The following is a 15,176-nucleotide window of genomic DNA, read 5'->3' on the forward strand; positions in this document are numbered from 1 at the left end:
CTGGGCTCAGCTGATCCTCCCACCTTAACCTCCCAAGTAGTAGCTGGAACCACAGGCACTTGGTACATGCCTGGCTAATTTATGTGTTTTTTGTAGGGATGTTGTTTTGCCATATTTCCCAGGCTTGTCTTGACCACCTGGGCTCAAGCAGTTCACCCGTCTTGGCTTCCCAAATTGCTGATTACCAGTGTGAGCCACTGCTCCTGGCCCATTGTGTATATTCTGAATCACAAACACACACACTTTTGGAGTCCCCACACATCTGTGTTCTCTGAGGCCCTCATTATCTTACTCGTCCACATTTTAGAGTGATGCCTTTTCCCAGAGTTCTGAAGTGGAGAAGCCTAGTTAAGGTCATGTTTTGGGGAGTGTTCTATGCTGCCTGTACAGTGAGGAGTCGGGATGCTCCTAGGTAGAGCTGGGATATGATCTCTACTCTGACAAGAAGTAACTGAATATTTTTTAACAAGTCCCTTCATTTCTCAGGACCTTGGTTTTTCTATCAGTAAAACAGATGAGATGATGATTTTTTTTCTTGTCTATTTATGAAATGAGATGAAGATGCTTTTGTAGCCTCTAAAATGCACTGTGCATACCCAAAGGGGAGTTCATAGTGTCTAGCAGTACTGCATCTCCCTAGCAACTAATCCAGAGAAACCTGCCCCTTTTGATCTCACATATGCTGTTGCCCTTTCCTCAGACTCAACAACTGTGCACCCAGAAAGGGCAAGAAGCTTTGTCTTCAGATACAGCTAACATTTCTTCTAATTCTGGATATTTTGGGGTCATGGACCCCTTGGTAAACCTTGGAACAATGACACACATTCTCTGAATTAAAAAAAAAAATCTTACAAAGCAGAATATTTCAGTCAATTTCAGGGGTTTTTGGAACCCCTGACATTGAGATCAGAACCATTTATTTATATAAACAGTATTGTTATGATACATACAATATATACTATGTTATATGTAGTATAATATATATAATAATATATAATTGATTAAATAAACATATAAGCAGTGCTTGGAAATGCTTTGAAATGTTTTACTGACAGGGATTGATTATTATTAGTTTGGAAGGCCAAGTACAGTGTGGCTCATGCCTGTAGTTCCAGCACTTCAGGAGGCCAAGGCAGGCGAATCACTTGAGCCCAGGAATTCAAGACCAGCCTGGGCAACATGGTAAAACCCCATCTCTACAAAAAATTAAAAAAAAAAAAAAAATTAGGTGGGCATGGTGGCATGCACCTTTGGTTTTAGCTACTCAGGAGGCTGAGGTGGGAGGATGGCCAGAAGAGGTCAAGCCTGCAGTGAGCCGTAATTGCGCTGCTGCACTCCATCCTGGGCAACAGAGTGAGACCCTGTCTCTCAAAATCAACCACAAAAAAATAGTGCAGAGCACTAGTTCAGAGGGTAGTTACTCAGGCTGAGTCCTGTCCTAGGCTACTACCTCATTAGCAGAACCAGAACCCAACAAGGTTTTATTATCTCTATTTTACATATACTTTATAAGCCAAAAAGCTAAAGTTCAAAACGACTTAAAGGTCACATCCAAGGCCATAATTCTAAACGCTAAACTAAATAACCTTTGTATCCTATTGCAGGTGCTTGATGAAAGTTTGTGAATTAGTAGTAAAATATGGGGTCCTGTTTGTAAACGCCAGTTTATTTATTTAGAAGGTTTGGCTCCTTTCAGTCATACTGTGGAGACTGAAGTAGGGAAGGAATAGGTTGTGTCTTTGCTACCTATTTGAGGGGCCAGATCTCAAAGCATTGCAATTACCTACAGAGCCATCAGTAAACCAAAGTGTAATATGTATTTCTTCTGACAGGTAGGAAGGCTGTATGAAGAAGCCAGGAGAGAGAACATTTGTGCTTCTGCTGTAGGAGAGTGATGTTCAGATGCTGTTTAAGTGCTGAGTAATAGCTCTGTAAAACTCTGTGGGTATCTTTTCTTGGGACTCTGTTATTTAATGGATTTGTCAGTGCTGCAGAAATGAGAATATGCATGCTGAGTTTCCACATAACACCCCAGAGGCTGGGGCTTGGCTAGGACTTTGAAAGAACAACTCCAAATTCAAAATGACTTTGAGAAATTATAGAAATGAATTGTCCAAAGTGGCGGGGAGAAAAGCGGTTTTGAAAAATGTACACAGGGCTTTCTGCCTCCAAGGACTTTGTTTTTAATCTTAACAATAGACTCTTACAGTTAATGGTGGTAGGAAAATGTAAGGATACTGAGGCTCAGGGAAGTGAAATAACTTGCTCATAATCAGCAGCTGTTTCCAAATTAGTCAGTGGTATAGATAAGGAAATAAAGAGTTTAGACTCAAACTCCAGCCCTCATTCCCCAATAACATGGTGTCTATAAAATTAAAACAAATTCTTTTCTGGGTCACAGGACAAGTGGCACTGAGTTTATGGATTGGTGTGGCAGAAAGGATCTGAGCCCCTGTCTGATGATGAACAGGAACAGAGGACTGTGCTTTTAAAACTTTAACCTATCGCAGTGCTTTGGGGGCTGAGGCAGGAGAATTGGTTAAGGGCTGGGTTTCGAGACTAGCTTGGACAGCATAGTGAGGCCCCATCTCTTAAAAACAAAAAAAGCCAAGCATGGTAGTTTATGCCTATAGTCCCAGCTACCAGGGAGAGGCTGAGGTAGGAATATCACTTGAACCCAGGAGATCAAGGATGTAGCAAGCTTTGACCATGCTGTTGCATTACAGCCTGGGCAATAGAGCAAGACCTTGTCTCTTAAAACAAAACAAAATCTTAACCTACTTGACTCTAGATTGAAGGTGGTAAGTTCTGGAGCAACCAGAGATGCCATGTTAGTTTCTTTGTATCTCAGCCCACCTAAGCAAACACTGGCTTCCTTATTCTTGAGTACTTTATGGCATCCATGTGGTATGCTGCTATCTCTTGCCTTGAATGTTCACACCACAAGTCTACTTGTTAAACAGCTATTCATTTTTCAAGTTTCTGCTCAATTATCTTCTCTTGTGAAACCTAACCCGCTCCATCCAAGTGTTGTCTGTGTGTTCTTTTTTTTAAATCAAATATTAAATAGCTGCCTTTTATAGGCCATCTTAAAATACAGAGCAGTATGTTTTCATACAGAAGAAAGAAAACAAAGTTATAACTCCTAATGCCCTATAATTTCATTGCAGATGGATTAAGTATTTACATATTGAAGTAAATGAAACTTGAGAAAGTTTAGTAACATACTTTAAATAACTAACTCTTTCCTGTGCTATATAAACAAATATATTGCTTTTGATTAAAGATTAAATATTTTTAAAAATACTAAACACTAGAAGGCTTAGGAACATAAGCAAGGCAGGAAGCCCCAAAAATTCATTTGCGTACAGATTGATCTATAATGACTACATGAAAATTTTTAATTTCTCTATGACAAAGGACACCATTAACAAGTTACAAGACAAAATCGAAGAAATATTTGCAACTTATAAAGTTTCTATCCTTTATGCAAGACATTCTTACAAACTGGTAGGAAAAAGACTAGCATTGGAAAACTAGGCTAAATATGTAAACAGACAGAAAAGGAAATGTTAATGGACAATAAAATACAAAAAGATAGATTTACTATAGTCAGTTTTTTTATATACATGTGGCCAGAACTAAAAGGAACAGTAACATCTGTGTGCTTATATGGTTGAGCCCCTTGTATATGTGCATTGCTGTTGGGAATGTGAATTGCTTTAACCAACTTCTCTGGAAAAAATGTGGCAATATGAATTAAAATTTGAATTGTACACCCTATCCCCTAGCATTTCTGCTTTTGTGAATATATTTTTCCAGAGATAAACTAACGGCATGTAAGAGCTTATGTATAAGAGTATTTATTGCAGCATTGTGTTTTGGTGACAAAAGCTACAGAAAACCTAGTATCCTCTCAGCAGGAGGATTTATTATGGAACATAATCACAGTTAAAATAATTAGGCTTACTTATATTAAATGTCATGATTTTTATTCCATAGGAAAAAAGCAAGCCATAGTGGTCATATGTAATATCCCATTTGTTTTTTTTTTTAAAGGGAGAAAGGGGTGGAAACACCTGTATGTATGTGTGTGTGTGTGTGTGTGATATTTTTAATCTTAAGATTTCACTGAGATACACTCCAGATTATTAACTTTGCGTATTTTAAGGAGGTGGGATTTGAAAGGGGGAAATTGTAATTTTATCTTTTTATATCTCTGTAATAGTATATGAGTTATTTACATAATTTTAAAAACAGATAGAATTAAATATTTTATAACTGTTATTAGTGCTACAAAGTATGTATGGGATAATATAAAATAATTTGTCACTTCCCCTTTTATGGCAGCACTATGATTTATGACACATTATATGGCTTAGTTATTACATTATAGCTCACTGTATTTTATGTCACTGGCACATGGCTGCTGCTATGTATTTTTTGAAGGAAGGAAAAAGGCTTGTTCTAGGAGAATCCACTACACGCAGTGAGCATTTTACTGAAAACTCACTATTGCCAGGCCCAGCACTGAGAACTGGGCATATAACAACGTATATTAAGCTGAGACCCCCCAGCTTGGCAAGAGGATAAGAAGAGAGTGACTAACAGGATGCTTGGTAGGTTACACTTATATCTGACCTTGAAAGAGTCAGGATGAGTCCTGAAATTGTGATGGAAGTTACAAACAGGAGAACTTTGGATAGGTTTTGTGACTGTGGTGTAATAAAGCATGTATCCCAGCTATCCACTGGAAGATTTTTCTTAGTTCATGAAGATAAGATGATAAACACATGTTGCTCTGGACTCTTGACGCAGAAGGAGAACTTGCATAAAGACCTTGGAAGAGAGGCTAGGCTCCCAGGAAAGAAAGTATGGGAAATTAAGGAAGGAGATTCTGGAGTGTGGGATGGTACTTAGCATTTTACAAACACCCAGTGTATACCAGATACTAGATGAGGCACTTCATAGGCTTTTCTCGTCTGTTTCTGTTAATAGCCCCATCAAGTAGATATTACAGCTAAGAAGGCAAAATCTGAGATGATGTATAAATTTCCCTAGATCCACAATTTATAAACAGAAAACCTGGAATTTGATCCATAGCCATCTTATATATCCTGGAATCCTCCAAAAAAATACCATGTTTAAATTTATATTTGATGTCCATTAGCATCAGGGCTTTAGCGCTGAATTTCAGGGTGAATGAAATTAATAGAAATAAAGGTATTTTTAGAGGCATGCCATGTACCTTATTGGCATTGTCCCATTTCACGTATGAAGTTGAGGCCCAGAAAAGTTAAGTGCCATTTCCAAGGTTATATATGGTCAGTTAGAACCAGATTAGGGATTCAGACCCAAATCTCTGTGTCACTTAGGCCTATGTTCTGTGTGATCCTTCACCAAATGATGTCTAGGTTGTACTTGGTTGTGGTTTGGAATGCTCTTTAGGATGGATTTATTTTTTTTGTTCTCAAGGCCTTATTATACCCATTAAGTAGAAATAATCCTTTGTGGTTTTATAATTTTTTTGTGTTTTTCCAAAAGAGCTCTTATATTAGTTATGACACCTTTACCTCTCAGCAGAGCAGATGTTATTAGACCTATTTTGTATATGCAGAAATTAGGGCCCCTAGGAGCTGCAGTCTCCTGACATAGTAGAGGCTGGAGCTAAGACCTGGATTTTCGGGTCACTCAATCACTTGGCATCTGGCTCAAGTTAAAAGACTTCTGGAGGCTCCAGCACTTAACCGAAGTACACTAGTTAAGAGCACAGGCTTGGGGTCAGTGCTTGTCACTACTGCTTCTTAGCTGTATCACATTGGGCAACTTGCCTAACTTCTCTAAACCAGTTTCTACATTGTGAATATTGAACAAGTTAATGCAGGAAAAATACTTAGCACAGTTCTTGGAACATTAATCAAAAATTGTAATTGCAAATAATTATCATTATTATTACTTTGTTAATATTATGGGATAGAAAGTCTTATTCACCTTTTTTTTCCTGGTATTTGTCATCAAGCCTTTCACATACTAGATTCTGAATAGATACTGTGGTGCACAATATTCTAGTATCCGTGATAGTCTTTCCTGAGTGTGTCAGTGGAGAACGATGGGGTTTGGAATCAAATGAAGCTGGGATCTAATCCTTTCTTCACCACTAAGTTACACTTTTCTAATCTATAAAGCAACTGCCTTGAGGGAGTATCACAGGAGTTTCAGGATATTCACTGTGATGAATCCCTCTACATAGTCAGTGCTTACTAAATAGCAGCCATAATTAGAGTCACTGAGAATCAAAGGTTAGGTTGGCAGGCAGTCTGGTCCAGAGGTTTTGTGAAAATTGCTCTATTTTGTAAGGTATAACACAGGATATCAGAAAAACCCCTCAGGGAGAGACCTATTTAATAATTGCTATGGTTCTTAAAGTTTTGAGGAAGGCCTTCCTTCAAAGGAAGGCCGTATTCATTGGATGAATATACGAAGTATGTTTAAAGAATATTGAATTTTAATGTATTCCTAAGGTATTTGTTAATGCCAGCCCTTAAGGATATCAACTCTTCAGTATTGTCTGAAGCCTCTGCCTTCTGTCCATGGGGTAAAAGGCTGGCTCCAGTGCAGTGGCCAAGGATGATAGTTGGTATAGTTGTCATCGTTGTGTCATTTCCATTATAAATGTTTATTGAGTTCATTGTGTACCAGGCATTTGGCATGCAATAGCTTACTTAAATTTAATAACATCTGGCTGGGTGCAGTGGCTCACGCCTGTAATCCCAGCACAGCACTTTGGGAGGCCGAGGTGGATGGATCAAGAGGTCAGGAGTTCCAGAGCTGCCTGACCAACATGGTGAAACTCCATCTCTACTAAAAATTAGCTGGTCATGGTGGCGTGTGGCTGTAATCCTAGCTACCTGGGAGGCTGAGGCAGGAGAATCTCTTGAACCCAGGAGGCAGAGGTTGCAGTGAGCCGAGATTGTGACATTGTACTCCTGCCTGGGCGATAGAATGAGACTCCATCTCAAAAAAACATTTTTGAAATAACATCTCTATGAGGTATATGTCATTATAACTTCCAGATGGGGAAGAATGAGGTTTAGAAAGATAAAGTTACTTCACCAAGGTACCACACAGATAGTAAATGATAGACTTGAGATTTGACCCTAGGCCTGTCCCACTTCAGGATGTGGCGTTTAGGGGAGGAAAAAAACATTCTCTGCTACCCTGTAAGGTTTAGTGGCTGATGTCTACAAATTAAACGAAAAAAGACAGATTAACAGGAGAAAAGGCTAGTATGTACATAAGGGGCCTCACAGAAAAGAAATGAAAAACCCCAAAGAAGCAGCTAGGCCTAGGAGCTGCTAGTAAAATATACACTATTTTAGCAAAGGGCAAGAAATTGTGGATAAGTGACAAGAGAAAAGGAGGTTTCTAGGAATTAACAGGGCAGTAAATTATAGGGAAGATAAATAAATGAGGGAAACAAATAGATGATTATTTTAACGAGGTTTATTTATGCAAATTAATCTTGGTGCTGACTTTTCATCTCTTGTCACACGGTTTTTTTTCCTCTTCCTAGAAAGGAGGTGGGGGAAACACTTTCACAAAATGAAACTTATGCCTTGCTTTTAAGCAGAAAATTTTCTTCCCTCCCCTCCCCTCCCCTCCCCTCCCCTCCCCTCCCCTCCCCTCCCCTCCCCTCCCCTCCCCTCCCCTCCCCTCCCCTCCCCTCCCCTCCCCTCCCCTCCCCTCCGTTTTTTCTTTCCTTTTTCCTTTCCTCTCCCTTCTTCCCTCCTTCTCTTTCTTTCCTTTCTTCCTTTTTAATTTGTTCAAGGTATCATTCTGTCACCCAGGCTGGAGTGTAGTGGCACAATCACCACTTATTGCAACCTCAACTTCCCAGGCTCCAGCTGTCCTCCTGCCTCTCAGCCTCAAAAGTAGCTGGAACCACAGGGTTACACCACAACACCTGGCTAATTTTTATATTTTTGCTAGAGATGGGTGATAATGGTCTGGCTCTGTGTCCCCACCCAAATCTCATCTTGAATTGTAACCCCCACATGTTAGGGGAGGGACCTCATGGGAGGTGATGGAATTATGGGGGGCTTCCCCCATTCTGTTCTATCATAGTGACTGAATTCTTACAAGATCTGACGGTTTTGTGAGGAGTTTTTCCTTTCTTCACTCTGCCCTTCTCTCATATTTCTCTCATACATCACCATGTGAAGAAGGATTTGTTTGCTTCCCCTTCTACCAATGACTGTAAGTTTCCTGAGGCCTCTTCAGCCATGCTGAACTGAGTCAATTAAACCTCTTTTTTAAATAAATTACAGTCTCGGGTATGTCTTTATTAGCAGCATGAGGACAGACTAATACAATGGGGTTTTACCATGGTGCCCAGGCTGGTCTCAAACTCCTGGGTTCAAGCCATCTGCCCACCTCAGCCTTCTGAAGTGCTGAGACTACAGGTGTGAACCACCGCACCCAGCTACCTTGCTGTTTCTTAAGTGCTTTTCAAAATAATAGTTATGTCAAAGTGGCTTGTGTTAGGGTGGCATATCCTTATATATGACTTGTATCATCATGAGTAAATGTATCTACACAGTAAGGATGGTAATAGTATTTATCTCATGAACTGTTAGTAAGAGTGAATGAAGTAATGTACTGTATATAAAGTGCTTAATACAATGACATATAGTTAATACCCAACAAGCTAGCTGTTATTACAGTTATTACTGGAGTAGTCAATCGGTGATTAGTTTATATTAGTCATCTCCCCACAGAAATGCTGGCAGTTGAAATCCTAATGAAGTAGCCTTTTCTGGTCTAGTTGATAAAACTCTATTGTTTTATTCTTCTTTTAACTGAAAGGATTCACCTAGCTCTTAGAATTATCTTGCAGGCTGAGAGTGGTGGCTTTCAGCTATAAATCCTAGCACTTTGGGAAGCTGAGGTGAGAGAATCACACAGGCCCAGGAGTTGAATGAAGACCAGCCTGGGCAACATGGCGAGACCCCATCTCTACAGAAAATTAAAAATTAGCCAGGCATGATGGCATGTGCCTGTAGTCCCAGCAATTTGGGAGGCTGAGTTGGGAGGATTACTTGAGCCCAGTAGGTTGAGGCTGCAGTGAGCCATGTTCATGACACTGCACTTTAGCCAGGTCTACAAGAGCAAGACCTTGTCTCAACAACAACAATACCTTGCATTCTGCCACAATGTCGTGGATGCCAGAAGTTTCTTCGGAATATTGGGAAAGAATGTATCTTCTTAAGGGATAGATATTTCTTTTTCTGTTCTTTTCTTTTTTCCAGTTTATTTTCTCACCTACTTACCCTAACTCCCACTGTACCATGTGCCCAAAAGTCTTCCAGCTCTTAGATATAATAAAGATCTTAAAACAGAACTGCATCCTGCTCTCTGAAACCTCTTGAAGTGAGTGGGCCATTTTCTGCCTTACCAGTCCCTCTCCTTCAGACACACTCATTTCTGTGGCAGTGTGCCACCAGCACAGCCTTTTCTTTCCCTCCTCTTCCCTATGCCTCTGAGCTGACATTCCACTCAAATGGCTTACTGTATTCTGCAGTGTGTTCCTCCCTTTTGCTGCTGCCCTTGCTGTTTCCTCCACCAGAATCATGGTTCTTTGCCATCTCACTCTCTGTGTCTGTTGAAAATCTGCTGGGTAAACCCTTAATTTAGAACACACATGTATGTGTTGGGGGACATGTGTGTGATCTTTCTAGTACTGACATTGCTAACTTTATAATACAGTATGTTAAAAAAAAAAGACATGTGAGACCTGTGTTTTTATACCATCTGACATTACAGACATCTCTCTGTATTGTAAGTAGTCATGAGTGTATAGCAGTAGCAGTGGCTAACATTTTGGGGCACATGCCAGGCACTATTTTAAGCATCTTACATTTAATTTCTATCATTTCTATTCTCATGGGATTATTATTATTATTGTTACCCCAAGATATATCTTACTAAACTGTACATTTTTACACTAGGATTTTTTTTTTTTTTGAGACTTGAGTCTCTCTCTGTTGCCAGACTGGAGTGCAGTGGTGTGATGTCAGCTCATCACAAACTCTACCTCCTGGGTTCAGGTGATTCTCCTGCCTCAGCCTCCCTAGTAGCTGGGACTGTAGGCATATGTCACCATACCTGGCTAATTTTTGTATTTTTAGTAGAAACGGGGTTTCACTATGTTGGGCAGGCCGGTATTGAACTCCTGACCTCGTGATCCGCCTTCCTTGGCCTCCCAAAGTGCTGGGATTATAGGCCTAAGCCATGGCACCAAACCTACACTAGGAAATTTTATACATATATATATGTATGTATACACACACACATACGCGCCAGTATATACACACATACATACATAGATATTCATATATATATAGAGAGAGAGAGAGAGAGAGGAAGAGAAAGAGACTACATGATTATTCAGCTGTGGAAATAGCAAAACATACAGGACCCATGACCTAGCCTGTACTTATTTAGTCTTCTGCCTCACATCACATTTCATGTTTCATCTACCTAATAAGCATAATTCTTCCCTTGCAGAACTGGTGAGGATGAAATATGAGATTGTAGAAAGCATAAGCATTTGAGTCACAGAAGGTTCTCAGCTTCTTCCAACACTTTTCTTCCCATAGCCTGTCTCTGCCGTAGCCCTTAGCCAAGTCCATCTTATTCTTTAATGAGTCTGTCATCACTGATAGACTGAGAGCTTCTTGTAATTCTTTCTAACCTCTGCATGAAATTTCAATTCAGGATAATGGCTGTGTCTAGGGAGGGAGGGAAAGAGATTGGAACTGGGTAGAGAGACAGTAGTAGGGGAATAGGGAATCATTCTTTAATATTTTATTTCTTAAGCTGGATGGTGCATACATGGATACTTGATCACTCTGACAAATTATTTTTTTCATATCAATATTTGATATTTTCAAGCAAACAGCCTACATATCTGTGTTTACTACTGAGGTACTCCCGTTGGGAGCAGCTATAATGAACAGGCAGCTGAATTCTTTTTTCACTGGTCTCCAAAATCAGAAAAGGATATCAGATGAGGTGGGAGTCTTGGTGGTAAGGTGGGACCTCTTTGGCCTCAGACATAAGGTATCAGGAGTAGCTCCAGCACATGAGGGTGATGAAACCTGTGCATCCTCTGCATTGAGCTAGTGTGGCCTTTCTTTTGTGTTTTTCTGAGCCGCTCCTCTGAGTGAACTTGGGTAGTAACTAGAGCTGCATTTTTTTAATATCTCAGCCTGAAATGCTGACAGCCCCTGCAGGCACCATGAATTTTTAATGTGGTGGTGATTAAAGGGCTGGCTAGGGCCTCATTTCATTTCATTAGACTGCTGTGATACTTGTTTCCTTCATTGTATTTAGACTTCCAGGGTTATTTCCCAATCCAAACGCATGTTCTGTTTCATGACTGCTCATTCCTCCCATGCATTTACTAAGGTGTGTTTGAAAGCGGAATTTAAAATTTTGATCTCAATTATTGAACAACCTAGGCTATTTCAGAAGGGGGTGCTTCTTAAATTCCTGAAAAAGAACTCAATAAATTCAGGTCAACAAATATTAACCAAGCCGCAGCTTTGAAAGTTCAGCTCACTGAAAAATCTACAGCAATGTCTGCTAGGTGGGGATGCAAAGTGAACCATAGGTAATCTCTGCCTCTTGCAGTGTGGTGGAAATGATGTGTGCATATATACATACATACATATATATATATATGATATGAGAATTGTGGGCAAGGAGGGATTGTTTCCAACTAAAGGAAGACTTTATAAAGAAAAGTAATTTGTTGTAAAGCTTTAAAGATAACAACTTTGATAAAAATCTATTTGTTCATTTATTCATTCGATAAATACTATGCATCTACTGTGGGCCTCCATACAAAATCGGCTTCTCTGTACACCACAACAGAGGATGGAGATGGAGAGTTGAGTACGGGTGTCTGAAATGCTTCCATGTGAATGTGGTATGCGTCACTTCCACTCACATGGCCTTGGGTGGTGCATGCCATATTCCCTCCCTTACTTCAAGACTGTAGGGAAATGCAGTACTCCTTTCTGTAAGCCTGCAAGGATTGGGAACTTGGATATCCATGGCAAGTGGTAATATTTGCCATGAAAGTCACAAGATCTGATGCACACTATATAACAGTGTTACATTGAAAGCTGTGTTGATAACGGACTGCTGGGAAGCAAAAGCAGCAACAAAGAGACCATTTCAGAAGCAAAGGGTATTTGCCATTGCCACAGATAGGGTACTGAGAAAAAGAGAGTTTGGGTGGAAGATAAAGAGTTTGGTTTTAGACATGTGAAGATTGAACATAGTTAGTGGAGATACTGAATAGGCAGTTGAATATATGTCTGTATTACAGAGGGTAGGGTTGTCTGGGCTAGGAATATCAATTAGGCAGTTACCAGCTGATAGAAAAGTATTTAAAGCCATAAGACTGAGATCCCAAGAAAGTAAGCAAAAATAGAGAAGGAAGGCCCAAGACTGAGGGGTCTCAACATGGTAAGGTCAGAGAGATGAAGAACCAGCAAAAACAATGGAGAGGACCAGTTATGAGGCAAGAGGACACTCAAGAAAAGGTGATATCCTGGAAGCCAGATGAAGAATATGTTTCAAGGCAGTGGGGGGCTATTGTTTGTGGAGCATTTGCTCTATTGAGAAACTTTTATATACTTTATGTCAGTTTGCCAGTACCACAGTTCTATAAGGCAGATACTGGCCTCATTTTATGAAGTAGAAAACAAAAGCTTAGGGAGGAAAAATTTTCAAAAATTAATGTTTCTCATGTGCACCTAATTCATCTGATCCAGTTCTGAACTGGATGAGAACCATAGGTAATCTCTGCCTCTTGCAGTGTGGTGGAAATGATGTGTGCTCAAGAGATTTTGCTCAAGAGATGGACTGTGAAAAGCATTTTACAAATGCTATTCCTCAGACCTGGGACCTAGACAGAATTAAAGGAAATGAAGATTAGTTGCAGGGAAGGAAACCTGTTAGGACACATGAATTTGTCTTTTGCAATCCAAGATTGTTTTGCCAAAGAGAATTTTCTCCATTTTCTGATAATTGTTCCTTTCCCTCCCCCATCCCCTCCCCTCCCCTTTCCTTTCCTTTTTCTTTTCTTTCGGTCTTGTTCTGTCTCCCAGGCTGGAGTGTAGTGACACAGACACGGCTCACTGCAGCCTCAACTTCCCAGGCTCCAGCTTCCCAAGTAGCTGAGACCACAGGCGCATGCCATAACACCCAGCTGATTTTTAATTTTTTGTAGAGATGGGTCTTGCCATGTTGCCCAGTCTGGTCTTGAACTCCTGGGCTCAAGTGACCCGCCTGCCTCAGCCTCCCAAAGTTCTAGGATTATAGGCGTGAGCCACCACACTCAGCCATTCATTATTTCTTAATTGCTTGAAAATGTGAGATAATTTGACCCCTCAGTCTATGGGGAATTAGTGGATTAACTGGACTATAAATGAGCTAAATTCTGTGAAACAAAAAGGGAAAATCTTCCTTGATAGAATGAGTTACTCCTAACCACCTCTGGGATCTGTGTAATAAATAATTGATACAGTTTATGCTTCCCTTTTGAGAATTTGTAATGATCAGTTTTCAAACTATTTATTGTGGCAAATAATAGTTCAGACTCCTTTCTTCTTTTTTCGTTTTTAGATCATGTACAAAATGAAGAAAACTATGCACAAGTTCTTGATAAGTTTGGGAGTAATTTTTTAAGTCGGGACAACCCTGACCTTGGCACCGCGTTTGTCAAGTTTTCTACTCTTACAAAGGAACTGTCCACACTGCTGAAAAATCTGGTAAGACATTTCATATGAGAGTAAAAAGAATTACAGCCTTTCCAGAGTATAACGTCATATATAGAGAACATTTCAATAATCCTTCCCCCTCAATTCTTGGTTCTGGGGTGAGAAATAATAAACAAAAAAGCTTTTTAGTCCTAGGTGAGTTCTACACCTCAGCTAAAAAGCTTCTTAGTCACTTAGGATTTGCTTAGAGAAAATCCCATTGTGAAATTCTGTAATTTGTACCTGTGGCCCAGCTGATAGAGTAGATTTATTGAAGCTGAGAGAGAAACTGCTTAACCTGAATTCTCTTCCACATCTCTTACCATTGATTTTTTAAAAGATAACCTTTAGCAACTTCTGCTTTTTAATTGGCTAAAAGAATAATGATGATTTCTGCGTCAGTCATACATTGGAAATATATATTGAAAATAATGTATCTTGGCTGGGTGCGGTGGCTCACGCCTGCAATCCCAGCACTTTGGGAGGCCAAGAGGGGCGGATCACAAGGTCAAGAGATCGAATCTTGGCCAACATAGTGAAACCCCGTCTCTACTAAAATATAAAAATTACTTGGGCATGGTGGTGCACATCTGTACTCCCAGCTGCTCTGGAGGCCGAGGCAGGAGAATTGCTTGAACCCAGGAGGCAAAGGTTGCAGTGAGCCCAGACCGTGCCACTGCACCTGGCACCTGGCACCAGAATGAGACTCTGTCTCAAAAAAAAAGAAAGTAATACATCACTTGTGTGTGAAGGTGATCATGCATTTTGGTTTCTGATTTATAAATAATGAACCTCCCTTAAATCCCCACATTCTTTTAACCCCCAAGCAAGAAAAGGGTTTTGAGATTTAGGGAATCTCTGGTTTCAGAAGTAGATGACAAGAAGAATCCCTAAAGATCCAAAACACTAGAGCTGCTGGCCCCAGGAGGCAGACCCAGGGATGGGGGTAGTGAAGGAACCTATTTCCCAAGCAGCTGTGGGTGGGCATCCCCTTGTACTGCACCCCCCTCCCCAGCCCTCACACCATGTGCACACTTAGAAAGGTTCTAGGTAACACCACCTGGACTGATCATTTGGATTTTGTTGGTTTTGGGGGATTAAATTATTTCTCTTAAGAGACACCCATACCTCTAAGTGAAATAATTTAGTCTCTTTTCTCCTAAGTCCCCAGAGAAAGGGGCACCATGAGGTTGAAAGGTGCCAAAGGAAAACTATTTATATCATACATTTCCAAGTTAGCTCTGGCCTGGAGAATAGGAGCTGTTTTCTCTTCTTCTCTGCCAGTCTCTTGGTATTATACTTTTACCTCCTTTAAGGATCCATTACTCATGCTGAAGAAGTCCT

At 40.2% G+C, this 15,176-nt stretch overlaps 1 protein-coding gene across 4 annotated transcripts in view; it reads left to right on the plus strand.

Moving 5' to 3' along the window:
• Positions 1 to 15,176, plus strand: part of ASAP1 (ArfGAP with SH3 domain, ankyrin repeat and PH domain 1) — a 405,687-nt gene that overhangs the window by 222,628 nt on the left and 167,883 nt on the right. For 3 of the 4 annotated variants that reach the window (XM_017965593.4, XM_008983260.5, XM_054246687.2), the window contains one exon: positions 13,699 to 13,844. The exons of the other annotated variant lie outside the window; for it this stretch is intronic. In XM_017965593.4, the coding sequence (XP_017821082.1) occupies positions 13,699 to 13,844 (146 nt within the window). The remainder of the gene's footprint in view (positions 1 to 13,698; positions 13,845 to 15,176) is intronic. 4 annotated transcript variants of the gene reach the window in all.

Source organism: Callithrix jacchus, chromosome 16 (assembly GCF_049354715.1).
Source record: "Callithrix jacchus isolate 240 chromosome 16, calJac240_pri, whole genome shotgun sequence".
NCBI lineage: Eukaryota > Metazoa > Chordata > Mammalia > Primates > Cebidae > Callithrix > Callithrix jacchus.